The sequence below is a fragment of the Oryctolagus cuniculus genome, chromosome 9 (genome assembly GCF_051225735.1).
Source record: "Oryctolagus cuniculus isolate XC-2025 breed Fujian yellow rabbit chromosome 9, ASM5122573v1, whole genome shotgun sequence".
NCBI classification, from domain to species: Eukaryota; Metazoa; Chordata; class Mammalia; order Lagomorpha; family Leporidae; genus Oryctolagus; species Oryctolagus cuniculus.
Genome location: NC_142875.1, coordinates 60,949,193 through 60,962,766, shown reverse-complemented (window position 1 = coordinate 60,962,766; position 13,574 = coordinate 60,949,193). Strand labels below are relative to the sequence as shown.

At 41.3% G+C, this 13,574-nt stretch overlaps 1 protein-coding gene across 2 annotated transcripts in view; it reads left to right on the top strand.

Annotated features, from left to right (window-relative positions):
* The window catches only part of VWA8 (von Willebrand factor A domain containing 8), a 407,445-nt gene that overhangs the window by 239,131 nt on the left and 154,740 nt on the right, over positions 1-13,574 (top strand). For both annotated transcript variants that reach the window (XM_008260014.5, XM_051850641.3), the window contains 3 exons: positions 7,321-7,396; positions 9,638-9,773; positions 11,812-11,931. In XM_008260014.5, coding sequence (XP_008258236.3) covers positions 7,321-7,396; positions 9,638-9,773; positions 11,812-11,931 — 332 coding nt within the window. The remainder of the gene's footprint in view (positions 1-7,320; positions 7,397-9,637; positions 9,774-11,811; positions 11,932-13,574) is intronic.

Below are 13,574 nucleotides of genomic sequence, written 5' to 3'. Positions count from 1 at the left end.
CCTTGCAAAGTTTCCCCAGTGTTCTCCAATGATCTGATGGTATCTGGTTACAGGTTTAGGTCTTTGCTCCATTTTGAGTGGATTTTCATGTAAGGTGTATAGTAGGGACCTAGTTTCATACTTCTGCACATAGAGATCCAGTTTCTCCAGCACCATTTGTTAAAGAAACTGTCATTGCTCTAGGGATTGATTTTAGCTCCTTTATCAAAATACGTTGGTTTTAGATGCAAGGATTGATTTCTGGAGCTTCTTAAATAGCAAATGTTTGAGTGGACATCCTTGTCTGGTTCTGGATCTTAGGGGAAATGCTTCCAGCTTTTCTCCATTCAATAGGATGCTGGCTGTGGGTTTGTCATAAATTGCCTTGATTATGTTGAGGAATGTTCCTTCTTTACTCAATTTACTTAAGGTTTTCATCATGAAAGAATGCTGTATTTTTTTGTTTCTGTTTTTCAAAACAATTTATTGCATCATATTTGGTACCTTAAGTTTGACAGAAAAAAAGAAATTACATCTGTAATTATAGGAAAAAGAAGCTAGTCTGTTATTGAAAAAAAAATGTTGGGCCCTTTAAAATTACAAAGTCTTGAGCTCGCCTGAAACAACTGAGCAAGAATTATATTCTTAGAAATGTAGGGCTTCACATATTATTAACCTGTGGCACTGTGGAAAAATTGCAGAGGTATCTAAATTGCAGCACTTTTTTTTTTTCTGCATATCGTGAATAAGGCCTGCTAAGGTTTTTAACTATTAGTCTCTTGATCAGTCATAGAATGGTGCACAACGCTGCGGCTCAATAGGCTAATCCTCCATCTGCGGCGCCGGCACCCCAGGTTCTAGTCCCGGTCGGGGTGCTGGATTCTGTCCTGGTTGCTCCTCTTCCAGTCCAGCTCTCTGCTATGGCCCGGGAGTGCAGTGGATGATGGCCCAAGTGCTTGGGCCCTGTACCCGCATGGGAGACCAGGGGAAGCACCTGGCTCCTGGCTTCGGATCAGCGGGGTGCACTGGCCCTCAGCGGCCACTGGGGGGTGAACCAACAGAAAAAGGAAGACCTTTCTCTCTGTCTCTGTCTCTCTCACTAATTCTGCCTGTCAAAAAAAAAAAAAAAAAAAAAAAAAAAAAAAAAAAGTGGAGTAACTGAGACCTGAGTCAGCACTCATATGGGATGCTGGCATGACAAGCTGAGGCTTTAACCCGCTGCACCACAGTGCTGACCCAATTAGTTCTTCTTTCAATATCTGGTAGAATTCAGCAGTGAAGTCATCCAGTCCTAGGCTTTTCTTTATTGGAAAGGTCTTTATAACTGATTCAATTTCTGTCTTGATAATAGGTCTGTTTAGGTTTTCTATGTCTTCATGGCTCAATTTTGGTAGATTATTTGTTCTAGGAATTTATCCATTTCTTCTAGGTTTTCCAAGTTGTTGGCATTCTGCTCTTTGTAGTAATTTCTGATGATTCTGTTTATTTCTGTGTTATCTATTGTTACATTTTCTTTTTCATCTAGATTTGGGTCTTTTCCTTCTTTATTTTGGCTGTGCCAATGGTGTATCAATTTTATTTATCTTTTAAAAAAATAAAACCAGCTTTTCATTTCACTGATTTTTTTTGTAATTTTTTTGGCTTCAATTTTGTTTATTCTCTAATTTTAATTATTTTTCCCTCCTACTAATTTTGAGTTTTTTTGCTGTTGTTTTTCTAGGTCCTTGAGATGCATTGATAGCTCATTTATTTGATACCTTTTCAATTTCTTCATGTAGGCATTATTGCTATAAACTTCCCTCTTAACACTGCTTTTGCTGTATCCCATATGTTTCGATATTATGTATTGTCATCTTCATTTCTTTCCCCCAATTTTTTATTCTTCTTTTGATTTCTTCTGTTCATTCAGGACCATTGGGCTTACATATGATCTAGAGATTCTTGAGTTGCTGATTTCTAGCTGTATTCCATTGAGGTCAGAGAAGATGCATGGTATGATTTCAGTCTTTTTGAATTTGCTGAGACTTGCTTTATGGCCTAGAGTGTGATCAATCCTAGAGAAAGTTCCATGCACCGATGAGAAGAATGTGTATTCTGCCACTTTTGGGTGAAAGTTTCTGTAGATATCCATTAGGTCCATTTGGATTACAGTGTCAATGATCTGTTGTTTCCTTGCTAATTTTCTGTCTAGTTGATCTGTCCTTTGCTGAAAGTGGGTATTGAATTCCCGTTACTATTGTATTGGAGTCTATGTCTCCCTTTAGATCCATTAACATTTCTTTTAATAGCCAAGCACTCCATAACTAGGTGCTTATACATTTATTATATTCACATCTTCCTGTTGAATTGATCCATTAATCATACATAGTTTCCTTCTTGGTCTATTATAACATTTTTATGCTAAAGTTTATGTTGTTGGATATTAGGATGATAACACCAGCTCTTTTTTGGTTTCTGTTAATGTGGACTATCTTTTTCCATGCTTTCACTTTCAGTCTGCATGTGTCTTTGTTGGTGAGATGTGTTTCTTGTGGGCACCAAATAGATAGGCCTTGTTTTTTAATCCATTCAGCCTGTCTGTATCTAAACTAAACTGTATCTGTAACTAAACAGTTGAGGCCATTTACATTCAAGGTGACTATTGATAAGTTACTACTTGCCCCTGCCATTTTTCCATAAATTTTTCTATTGTTTACTTTGAATTTCTTTTATACTTCTACTGAAGGATTTTCTGCCTTCTCATTCTTTCATGATGATGGCTATTTCTATGTTTCTGTGTGTAGCATATATTCTTATGCATCTTTTGTAAGACTGGATGAGTGGTGACAAATTCTTTCAATTTGTTTGTTTTGGAAGCTCTTTATTTCACCTTCATTCATAAAGAGTTTTGCAGGGTACAGTATTCTGGGTTAACAGTTTTTTTCTTTTAAAACGTGGACTATATTTCACCATTCCCTTCTAGCTTCTAAGGTTTTTGCTGAGAAGTCAGCTGTGAGTCTAATTGGAGATCTTCTGAGAGTAACTGATATTTTTTTAAAGATTTATTTATGTATTTGAAAGAGTTACACAGAGAGGGAAGGAAAGGCAGAGAGAGCGAAAGAGAGGTCTTCCATTCACTGGTTCAACCCCTAATTGGCCGCAACAGCCAGAGCTGTGCCAATCCAAAGCCAAGAGCGAGGAGCTTTTTCCAGGTCTCCCACACGTGCAGGGGCCCATCTTCCACTGTTTTCCCAGGCTGTAGCAGAGAGCCGGATAGGAAGTAGAGAAGCCGAGACTTGAACTAGCGCTGACATGGGATGCCGGCACTACAGACTACGGCTTTACCTGCTACGCCACAGCACTGGCCCCTTGACATTTTTCTCATGCACATTTTAGAATATTTTCTTTATGTTTTACTGTGGAAAGTTTGACTACTATGTGCCATGTCGAAGATCTTTTCTGTTCCTATTAGGAGTTCTATGTGCTTTTTGTACTTGGTTGTCCCTTTCTTTCTCCAAATTGGGGATGTTTTCCCTAATTATTTCACTAAATAGGCCTTCTAGTCCATTCGTTCTTTCCACACCTTCAGGAAGTCCTAAGACCAGAATGTTGGGTCATTTGATAGTATTCCATAAATCTCCAACACCATTTTAAGTTTTCTGTTTTCTTCTTGGTTTTGTGTCGCTCCCCCTCTTCGTGGAGGAACGACACAAAACCCTGCCTAGGCTTCATATCCGAGTCACGGCACCATTATGTTGCTCCCCGTCTTCGTGGGGGAACGACACAAGACCCTGTGCTGTTCTTTCGTCTGCTCGGCCCTCCCCGGGTTTGCTGCTGGTTCTTCCCGGGTTGGCTACTATCCCTTCCACCTCCGTGGAAGGGCGGTTCCCCCTGGCCACATTCCCCACTTCCGCAGGGGAGCGGCACACCGCCGGCCGGCTCTTCTCGGGGGCTGCACAGGTGTTCCCCTTAGATGTTCCCCTTAGATGTTCCTGGTGCATGCCGTCTCTCTCCTCCTTTATAGTCCTCCTCCGCCAATCCCAACTCGGCTGCCCACACGCCGAGTACGCTGCTCTCCTCCAATCAGGAGCAGGTCCTGCTGTTTATTGGTTGAACTGGAGGCAGCTGGGTAGAAGCTGTTTTCTTCTCTCCCAGTGCCATATTGTGGGAGAGCAGATGCATAGAATAAGTCTTAATTCCAGTAACTTAGTCTAGTCCGGGTTGCTCCCCACAGATCCCCCTTTCTTTTTATTTTTTTGGCGTTGATACGTGCCTGTCTTCGGTGTCCCGCGGCACACACTCTGCTCTACTTGCTAGAGTTGCCACAGGTTCTTACAAGTCCTATCAATCAGGCAAACCGAATCCGGGTCCTCTCTTCGCCATGTTGTGAGGAGGTTTTTAGGCGCTGATGCGTGCCTGTGTTCGGTGCCCTGCAGCGCATGGTCTGCTCTGCCTGCAGGGGCTTACAAGCCCTAACAATCAGGCAAACCGAATCCAAGCCTTCTAATTGCTGTATTGTGGGGAGGCCTTACTGATGTTAATTCGTGCCTGTCTTCGGTGACCTGCGGCGCATAAGCTGCTAGCCGCCCGCAGGTGCTCATCGCCTCACTTAATCAGGCAGACCGAATCCAAGCTCTCACATTGCAGTGTTGTAGGGAGGCCTTTCTATTTCTCTATTTCTCTATCTCCGGGCATTCCTATTTCTCCCATTTTACTTCTATCTTCCAGCATTCCTATTTCTCTCCTTTTACTTCTAAACTTCTGTTTCTCTTATCCCTGCGGCTTCCCGGCGGCGCCTGCCCCGAGGCTGCTTCTCGGCACCTCGCCCTGCGGCAGCTTCACGGCTCTGCGCGGCTTCCCGGCGCCTCGCCCCGCCGGCGGGTTCCCGGCTCTGCGCGCACGCTCCGCGGTCTCCACGCACTTCGCGCCGGCACCACGGCCTCGCGCCAGCCCCGCGTTCCCTATCTATTCACGCCCCGTGCTCTCTCTGCACGTGGCGGCTTCCGCGAATGTTTCCGCCACCACCGGCATTCAGTCCAAGTTCCCCGGACTAACCTGGCGAATTTCAACCTGGCGGCCCATGTCTCTGCCTCTGGTTCCAGATCTTCGCCTCTTGCTCCCCGGGGTGACTTGAAGAATTCCAAGGTGGCTTATGTCTCCGCCTTGGCCTGCACTCGCGGCTTCATCCTCCCTAACATTTTTCTCTACCTGGTATGTTTCCTTAAGTTTTCTTCCAACAATATTCCTCTCATTTCTCCTGGCTTCTCCCCACAGTCCGTATCCGAGTCCAAGCCTCCTCCAGGTTTCACTTTCGCTTTCAATCTTAGAGATTTCTCCCAGCTTCCCCCCATAGTCCGTATCTGAATCTATGCCTAGGCTTTCAATAGCTTCTTCCGGCACCCTTTTCGTCCGGCTTTTCCCTAGGCTGTTTGCTAGTCTCTCTCTCCGATATTTTCCACTTCTTCCTGTTTCTTCCCTCCTAGGTTTCCTATCCGAGTCACGGCACCATTATGTCGCTCCCCCTCTTCATGGAGGAACGACACAAAACCCTGCCTAGGCTTCATATCCGAGTCACGGCACCATTATGTTGCTCCCCGTCTTCGTGGGGGAACGACACAAGACCCTGCGCTGTTCTTTCGTCTGCTCGGCCCTCCCCGGGTTTGCTGCTGGTTCTTCCCGGGTTGGCTACTATCCCTTCCACCTCCGTGGAAGGGCGGTTCCCCCTGGCCACATTCCCCACTTCCGCAGGGGAGCGGCACACCGCCGGCCGGCTCTTCTCGGGGGCTGCACAGGTGTTCCCCTTAGATGTTCCCCATAGATGTTCCTGGTGCATGCCGTCTCTCTCCTCCTTTATAGTCCTCCTCCGCCAATCCCAACTCGGCTGCCCACACGCCGAGTACGCTGCTCTCCTCCAATCAGGAGCAGGTCCTGCTGTTTATTGGTTGAACTGGAGGCAGCTGGGTAGAGGCTGTTTTCTCCTCTCCCAGCGCCATATTGTGGGAGAGCAGATGCATAGAATAAGTCTTAATTCCAGTAACTTAGTCTAGTCCGGGTTGCTCCCCACAGTTTTGTTTGTTTGTTTGTTTGTTTTTGTCTGAATTTAAGATTTCCTGATTTATCTTTTAGTTCGGATATTCTTTTTTCTTCCTCACCAAGGCCGCTGTTAAGGCTATCCACTGCATTTTTTATTTGATTTTTTGAAGCCTTCATTTCTAACATTTCCTTTTGATTTCTCTTTGAAATATCAATTTCATGGGAAAAACTTTCATTCATATCCTGTATGGGTTTTTTTAGTTTGTGGATTTGCTTCTGATTGCTTTTGAGTAATCATATGGTTAATTTTTTGAATTTCATTTCCAACCTTTCCTCAGTCTCTCCACTCTAATATTGAAATGTTGTGTTCATTGAGGGGGTGGGGGGCCATGTTGTCTTCCTTATTGTTTCTTGAATTTCTGAATTTGTTTTTAGGCATTGGTGGAGTTGATTGTTTTTACTCTGAAAGCTTTTATCTTTGAGCTATGCTTCTGTGGCTTAGTGGAATGTCTGTGCATTGAATACCAAGAGATGTGTGGTGGGTGTGGCCAGGGAGCTCTGGTCAGTGCTGGGGGGGTGGGTGTCAGTATCCAGGGTAACATACAAGTTGGACATGGTAGATCTCAATACCTAGCTACACCCTGCACCTTCTCATTTAACCACCGAGTTCCCGGGGTCTCAGCACACAAGGATTCCACAGTCGCCAGTTCCAGAGGTTTCCCTTCACCCTGCCAGCCTGATGTTCCCTGAAACAGCTCCACCTAGGTGTCTTGACCTGGGCGGCTTCAGGTGCCCCTCTGTCCCACCTGGCTGCCCTGCCAGGCTCAAAGTCAGTGGGAACTGTGGACCTTTCCCTCTGCTAGAATCTCTGGATCACATGTTCACATAAGAGCCACTGGCCAAATGTTGCTGCCTGCCCGCCATTGCCACCAGTTCTGCCAATTAGGCATCTCATCCCAACTGCTATGCATGCACACAGAGGCTGCTAACATCAGCTTGGCCCACTATTAATACTTTTGAAGATCCTGATCTAAAAGAGGGTCAGGTAAATACTAGAAGGTAGATTTAAGAAACTAAAATGGATTTCCCTATCCCAGCTGAAATGTTCCAAGTCCTAGAAAGCAACTCTTTGTTGTTGTAAGTGACCTGAGATGATCTGGTTTGCACATCTAGAGATGGCAGATTAATGGATTGGACCTGAATGTTTAATACATACACTTGCTTTATGAACAGAAATTTATTGAACAGTGCTCTTGTGTTAGAATTTTCATTAAACAGAACATCAGTTTATTTCCTCACTGACTATAAAATGTCTTGCTTTTACTCTAGGGACACCACAGTACAAACTCTTACTCTTCAGCCTTCTGTTAAAGATGGACTTATTGTGTATGAAGACTCACCTTTGGTTAGTAATCCAGTAATATGAATATTTTCAAGTGTATTTTTTGAATGATAGTCGTATTTCAGCTTTTGTGGGGTAGGGTAGGAGACAGAATCTCCTCTAAATTTGAATATATTTTAGTCTAACAAATGCGTATCATTTTAGGGGTGAAGATTTAAATGCAAATTATTGAGAAAATCACATATTTTCTTATTCTGCTCTCTTTTCAGAGTGAGAAATTTAGGGAATGACAGAAATCCTCTATTGATCTTTTTTCTGTTCTAGAATTTTTTTCCTTATTTCCAAATGTGTAGAGTTTGAAATTAAGTAATACTTGTAGAAAACAGTTTTATTTGTATTTATTTATTTGAAAGGTAAAGAGATATTGAAAGAGAGAAAAAGACAGGCAGAGAGTTCGCAATTCTAGCTCACTCCCCAAATGCCTGCAATTGCCAATGCTAGGCCAGGTTTCCCACGTCAGTGGGAGCATCACCTGCTACAAGAAAAGCTGGCAATAGAAGCAGAACCGGGGAGAGGGAGAATTGGCACTGTGACATAGCTGGTAAAGCCTCTGCCTCCGACCAGCATCCCATATGGGTACTGGTTCGAGTCCCGGCTGTCCCCACTTCCAATCCAGCTCTCTACTATGGCCTTGGAAAGCAGTAGAAGATGGCTCAATTCCTTGGGCTCCTGCACCCATATGGGAGACCTGGAAGAAGCTCCTGGCTCCTGGCTTTGTATTGGCCCAGCTGCGGCCATTTGGGGAGTGAACCAGTGGTTGGAAGATCTTTCTCTCTGTCTGTTCCTCTCTCTCTCTCTCTCTCTCTCTCTCTCTCTCTCTCTCTCTCTCTCACTAAGTCAACCTCTCAAATAAATAAATGAAATCTTTAAAAAAAATAGAAAGAAATAAAAGAAGAATAAGAAGAAGAGCTGAGCTTGACCCCAGACACTCTGAAATGGGATCCACGTCTCCCAAGTGTTATCTTAACTGTCATACTAAACACTGGTCCCCAAACTACTTTTAAACCAAATTATTATACTAATTCTCTTTTTGTCCACTCTGCATATTACTGCCCCATTAAATATCTTAAATGGTAACTCCGGGCTTCATTACTATCATGTCTGAACTCAAAATTATGAAATTACCTAAGCAGAGAAGGTACATGGGAGGATACTTCAAAAGATTTGTGGAAAATTGAATTAAAAAAATAATTTTGAGCCCGTCACCGCAGCTCAATAGTCTCATCCTCTGCCTGCGGTGCTGGCACACCTGGTTCTAGTCCTGGTCGGGGCGCCAGATTCTGTCCCTGTTGCTCCTCTTCCAGTCCAGCTCTCTGTTATGGCCTGGGAGTGCAGTGGAGGCTGGCCCAAGTGCTTGGGCCATGCACCTGCATGGGAGACCAGGAGAAGCACCTGGCTCCTGGCTTTGGATCAGCACAATGCGCCGGCCGCAGCGCACTGGCCGCAGCAGCCGTTGGGGGCTGAACCAATGGAAAAGGAAGACCTTTTCTCTCTGTCTCTCTCTCACTGTCCACTCTGCCTGTCAAAAAAAAAAAAAAAAAAAAAAAAAAAAAACCTTGAAAAACTTATCTTGATTCAAAAATATCTGAAATCCATGCATAGTTTTTCATAATATGAACTTCTGATGCATGTTTTGGGTATCCTCATATTTCTTGGTCTGACAATGAAGCCCTTAGTTGTAGAGACTCATTTTTATCTCTTCTCTCTTTTCTCATATTTACTTCCTCTGTTTCAGGCAGCAGGAACTGCTCATATTCACTTTTCCCTAATGTGTGTCCTAGGGTCTCTTGAGTTTTACCTTTGATTCTCTTCCTCTTGAATGCCCACCTCTTCAGCACCATCCATCCTGATCTCATAAAATTGTAGACAGTTTAAAGAGCTATATCAAATACAATATTCTGATAGCTGTGATGGGGACACAATGCACTTTAATTTCTCTGTTTGTTTTAGTTATTTTAAATCTTGCCAACTGTAGGGCATGAACTGCTGTTGCGTAATTGGGCATCACTATCATAGGAGTAACTATTACTAAAGTGAGAGAAAAAAGTATAGAGCGGTTCATTTAATAACTGTGAAACTTCTGGTAAAGGTCCATTAATTATGTTTCAAGCCTCTTTGGGTGTGTGATAGAGTATCCGTAATTTAAATAAGACCAGCTGTTATAAATTCGATGCAGCAACTGATGAAGTTTTAATAATGACTGCTTTCATTTTTTTGTCTATAATAAACTTTCTGTCTCCAAAGGTTAAAGCAGTAAAGATGGGTCATATTCTGGTAGTAGATGAGGCAGATAAAGCCCCAACAAATGTCACTTGTATTTTAAAAACTCTGGTAGAAAATGGAGAAATGATTCTAGCAGATGGAAGACGCATTGTTGCAAGTGAGTATAAATAAACAATGCTTCCTTTAATGCATGCAATTTTTACATCGCTCATATCAAATCATACGCTTAGTAGGCTGAAAGTGAAAGCTTGATATAACTTAAATTGTCTTTCTTGCCAATCATTTATAAAAATTGATACATCTAAATCTAGCTATGTCAGTTTACTTTTTGTAGCCAGAGAAATTCTGAAAATGTCAGTAGTAGTCATTGGAGAAATCAGCTCCATATTTTTCAACTCTGAGAATAGCAATATGCAATCCATATACTGTTCTCTCAATTATTTGTGTGTGATTTATTTTCCTTCTTTGTTATCTGGAGGTTTTTTTTTTTTTTTTTTTTTTTTTTTTAACTCAGGGATATTTCTATTGCCTGCAGTATTAGCACCTATTTTATTGTTAGGTTGGTATAAATAAAAAAATTTTTTTGGACCTTTTATTTACATATATAGTTTATGTATATTTTATAGATACATATATAATTTGTGTGTGAATACATACATCTATTTATATATTACACACACACTTCTGAGAAATAAGTTATCTTCTGTTTTGAATTGTCCCTACCTACCCTTTTATTGTTATAAGGAAAAAATAAAGATAGATGAATCTTATCAGTGTATTTAACCTACAAGGAAAAATCGAGTTTGTCTAATGCAGTGTGAGAAGATTTTGTAGTTTGCAATTTCAGTTTTTTGTGTCCTGAAAAAGATTTGAAAATCTATTTCTAGGTGTTCCAAATATGTAGCCAACAGTGTGGTAACCAAACAAGTTGAGGCAATAACTAATATCTTTATTATCCAAAGAAAGCATGTAAAGAAGACCCCATTAAAAAGGTACAAATGCATCATCACAAAAGTCTTCTCCTTTGACATCATTACGAGATTGCCATTTCTGAGCCTGAACTCAGTACTAATAAAAGTCATCTAATGTTTCACTTTCCCCAGGACTTTATGAGAAAATGAGAATTCGCATTATCCTGAATACTATCTCTTAAAAAGGTCATGCCAACTCTCAGCAGGCATTGTGAGAGCAGCAAAATGGAAAGGAAGAATTGCTCACAGTTATGGCGTGACTACCCCTTGTTATTTACCACCACTGAAATTAATAAAGACCAAATATTATAACTGTTGGTTGTATTAGGATGTGAATATGTGGCCTGTTGAAGGTTATTTTTTGGTATCATAAAAACATTATGAGTGTAGATTCTTACAGACTCATCTCAAATAAAACTCCAGGTGTTTCACAGCTATCTTGTTTAAAGATGGACAGCCAAAGGCTGCAGTTTAAATAAACCCAGATAGCAAATAGTTCTTCTTAAAATAACCATAATAAAAATAAAGATTTTACTCTGTCAAATTGTTGTCTAACCTAGCTGTTCTATCTGGAATGTATACTACCCAGTCGATTGCAGGATTCAATTTCGTTAATGCCTTAAACATAGGCACAGAGAAAGCTCTAGTCATTTTGAGATCACTTATTTTAATAACTGTGGTAAAAGTTCCTTGATTGGAAATAAGACAATGCTGAATTAACTAGGTTTTTGATACCTTTTTTAGGTACTTAGGTTGCAGGGTGCATGATGTAAACAGGAACTGCTCCTTAGCTAGACAGGGGGCAGGATCTATATATAGGGATACAATTGCTGACTTGATGAATATGAAACAATATTTATGTTATACCTTGGATGTTTTTTATCTCTTATTGGCAATTTTGTTTTTATTTTTTAGAGAAATAATATCAAAGCCAGGTTTAAGTAATGAAAGATAACTTTTGGACAAGTTTGCTTTTTTGATATATGCTGAATTTCCATAAATATGCGAACTCTTATACAATGCAGAATGGGCTTTATCAGTATTCTATTCTTGAGTAACCTTTCTCAAAGAAGTTAGTTTTTCTACAACCAAGTTTATCACAGTTGTCTTAGAGCTCTTATAATTGAGTAGTGTGACTACTTTTGTTATATTAAGGGTTATAACTTAACATTCTGAAGAATGATTAAATGTCAATTAAGAATAAAAAGACTTGTTATTTTTCAGATTCTGCCAATGTAAATGGAAGAGAAAATGTTGTAGTGATTCATCCAGACTTCAGAATGATTGTTCTTGCCAACAGACCTGGATTTCCTTTCTTAGGCAACGATTTCTTCGGTACCTTAGGTAAAAACAGTAACTATAATAATAACAGCTAACAATAATACAAGCCTTGTGAGGTTATCATGACTATCACTGAATGCTTTTCTTGTGCTGTCCTGCCATCATAACCATCCTGTGGGAGTAACTGTTATTCCTGTTTTAGAGAAGGTGAACGATCTGATCGTCAATCAGAAAGATTCACTTTTTCCTATGTTCACTGTGGTGGAGCTCAGCTTCACATCCAAGTCTGTCTGATGCCAGCGCCTTTTTTATTAAGCAAATGCACTCTCCTTTGTTGTTAAGGACTCCCTGGAGTAAAACACAAAGTAAGAAATGATCTTTAGCATTTGTTTTGTCACATCCCCTAACTATGTGGGTGGAAGCCTGTTCTGAGGGGACTGGTTCACATGATTGGAGAGGCCCCCAAGTAAGGTTAATCATCAGAAGTCTTTAAGAAGGCTTCTCATACCTCTAAGGCAGTACGAGAGTTCTTCAGAGAGTTTATGGGAAATGGAATTGAAAGATAAGTTTATTGTGATGAGGAAAAAATTTAGAATCCATGTGTATGAAGAGTCCTCAAAAAGATCTTGGAAAATGTGTATTTTTTTAAAAACCTGCATCAATCATTCCATCCCGGCCATTCTGCTCTCCTACCTCTTCCATCCACATGCGGGTGTGCTTGCCTAGGGCAATTGCGTTGGTGCACCTGCTCCCTGGATTTGCTCCTCCCCAAGATGTCTATATTTGCTCAGCCATTACCTTCTCAGTGATGCTTGCCTGACCTTCCCTACTTACCTCTTCTGCTGTACCATACCAGGCTTATCTTCTGTCTTCAAAAAACATATTTTCTAATATTTACACTTATAATTTGTTATCTCCATATGCCAGTATATAAACTCCATGAACATCAAGAACTTTTTTTTTAATTTAGTAAATATAAATTTCCAAAGTACAGTTAATGGATTACAATGGCTTCCCCCCCCCCATAATTTCCCTCCCACTAGCACCCTTCCCATCTCCTGCTCCCTCTCCCCTTCCATTCACATCAAGATTCATTTTCAATTTTTTTTATATACAGAAGATTGATTTAGTATATATTAAGTAAAGATTTCATCAGTTTGCACCCACACAGAAACACAAAGTGTAAAATACTGTTTCAGTACTAGTTATAGCATTACTTCACATTGGACAACACATTAAGGACAGATCCCACATGAGAAGTAAGTACACAGTGACTCCTGTTGTTGACTTAACAATTTGACACTCTTGTTTATGGCATCAGTAATCTCCCTAGGCTCTAGTCATGAGTTGCCAAGGCTATGGAAGCCTTTTGAGTTCGCCGACTTTGATCTTATTCTGACAGGGTCATAGTCAAAGTGGAAGTTCTCTCCTCCCTTCAGAGAAAGGTACCTCCTTCTTGATGGCCCCATTCTTTCCACTGGGATCTCACTCACAGAGATCTTTTATTTAGGTCGTCGTCTTTTTTTTTTTTCCAGAGTGTCTAGGCTTTCCATGCCTAAGATACTCTCATGGGCTCTTCAGCCATATCCGAATGCCTTAAGGGCTGATTCTGAGGCCAGAGGACATCTGCCATTCTATGAGTCTGCTGTGTATCCCGCTTCCCATGATGGATCGTTCTCTCCCTTTTTGATTCTATCAGTTAGTAT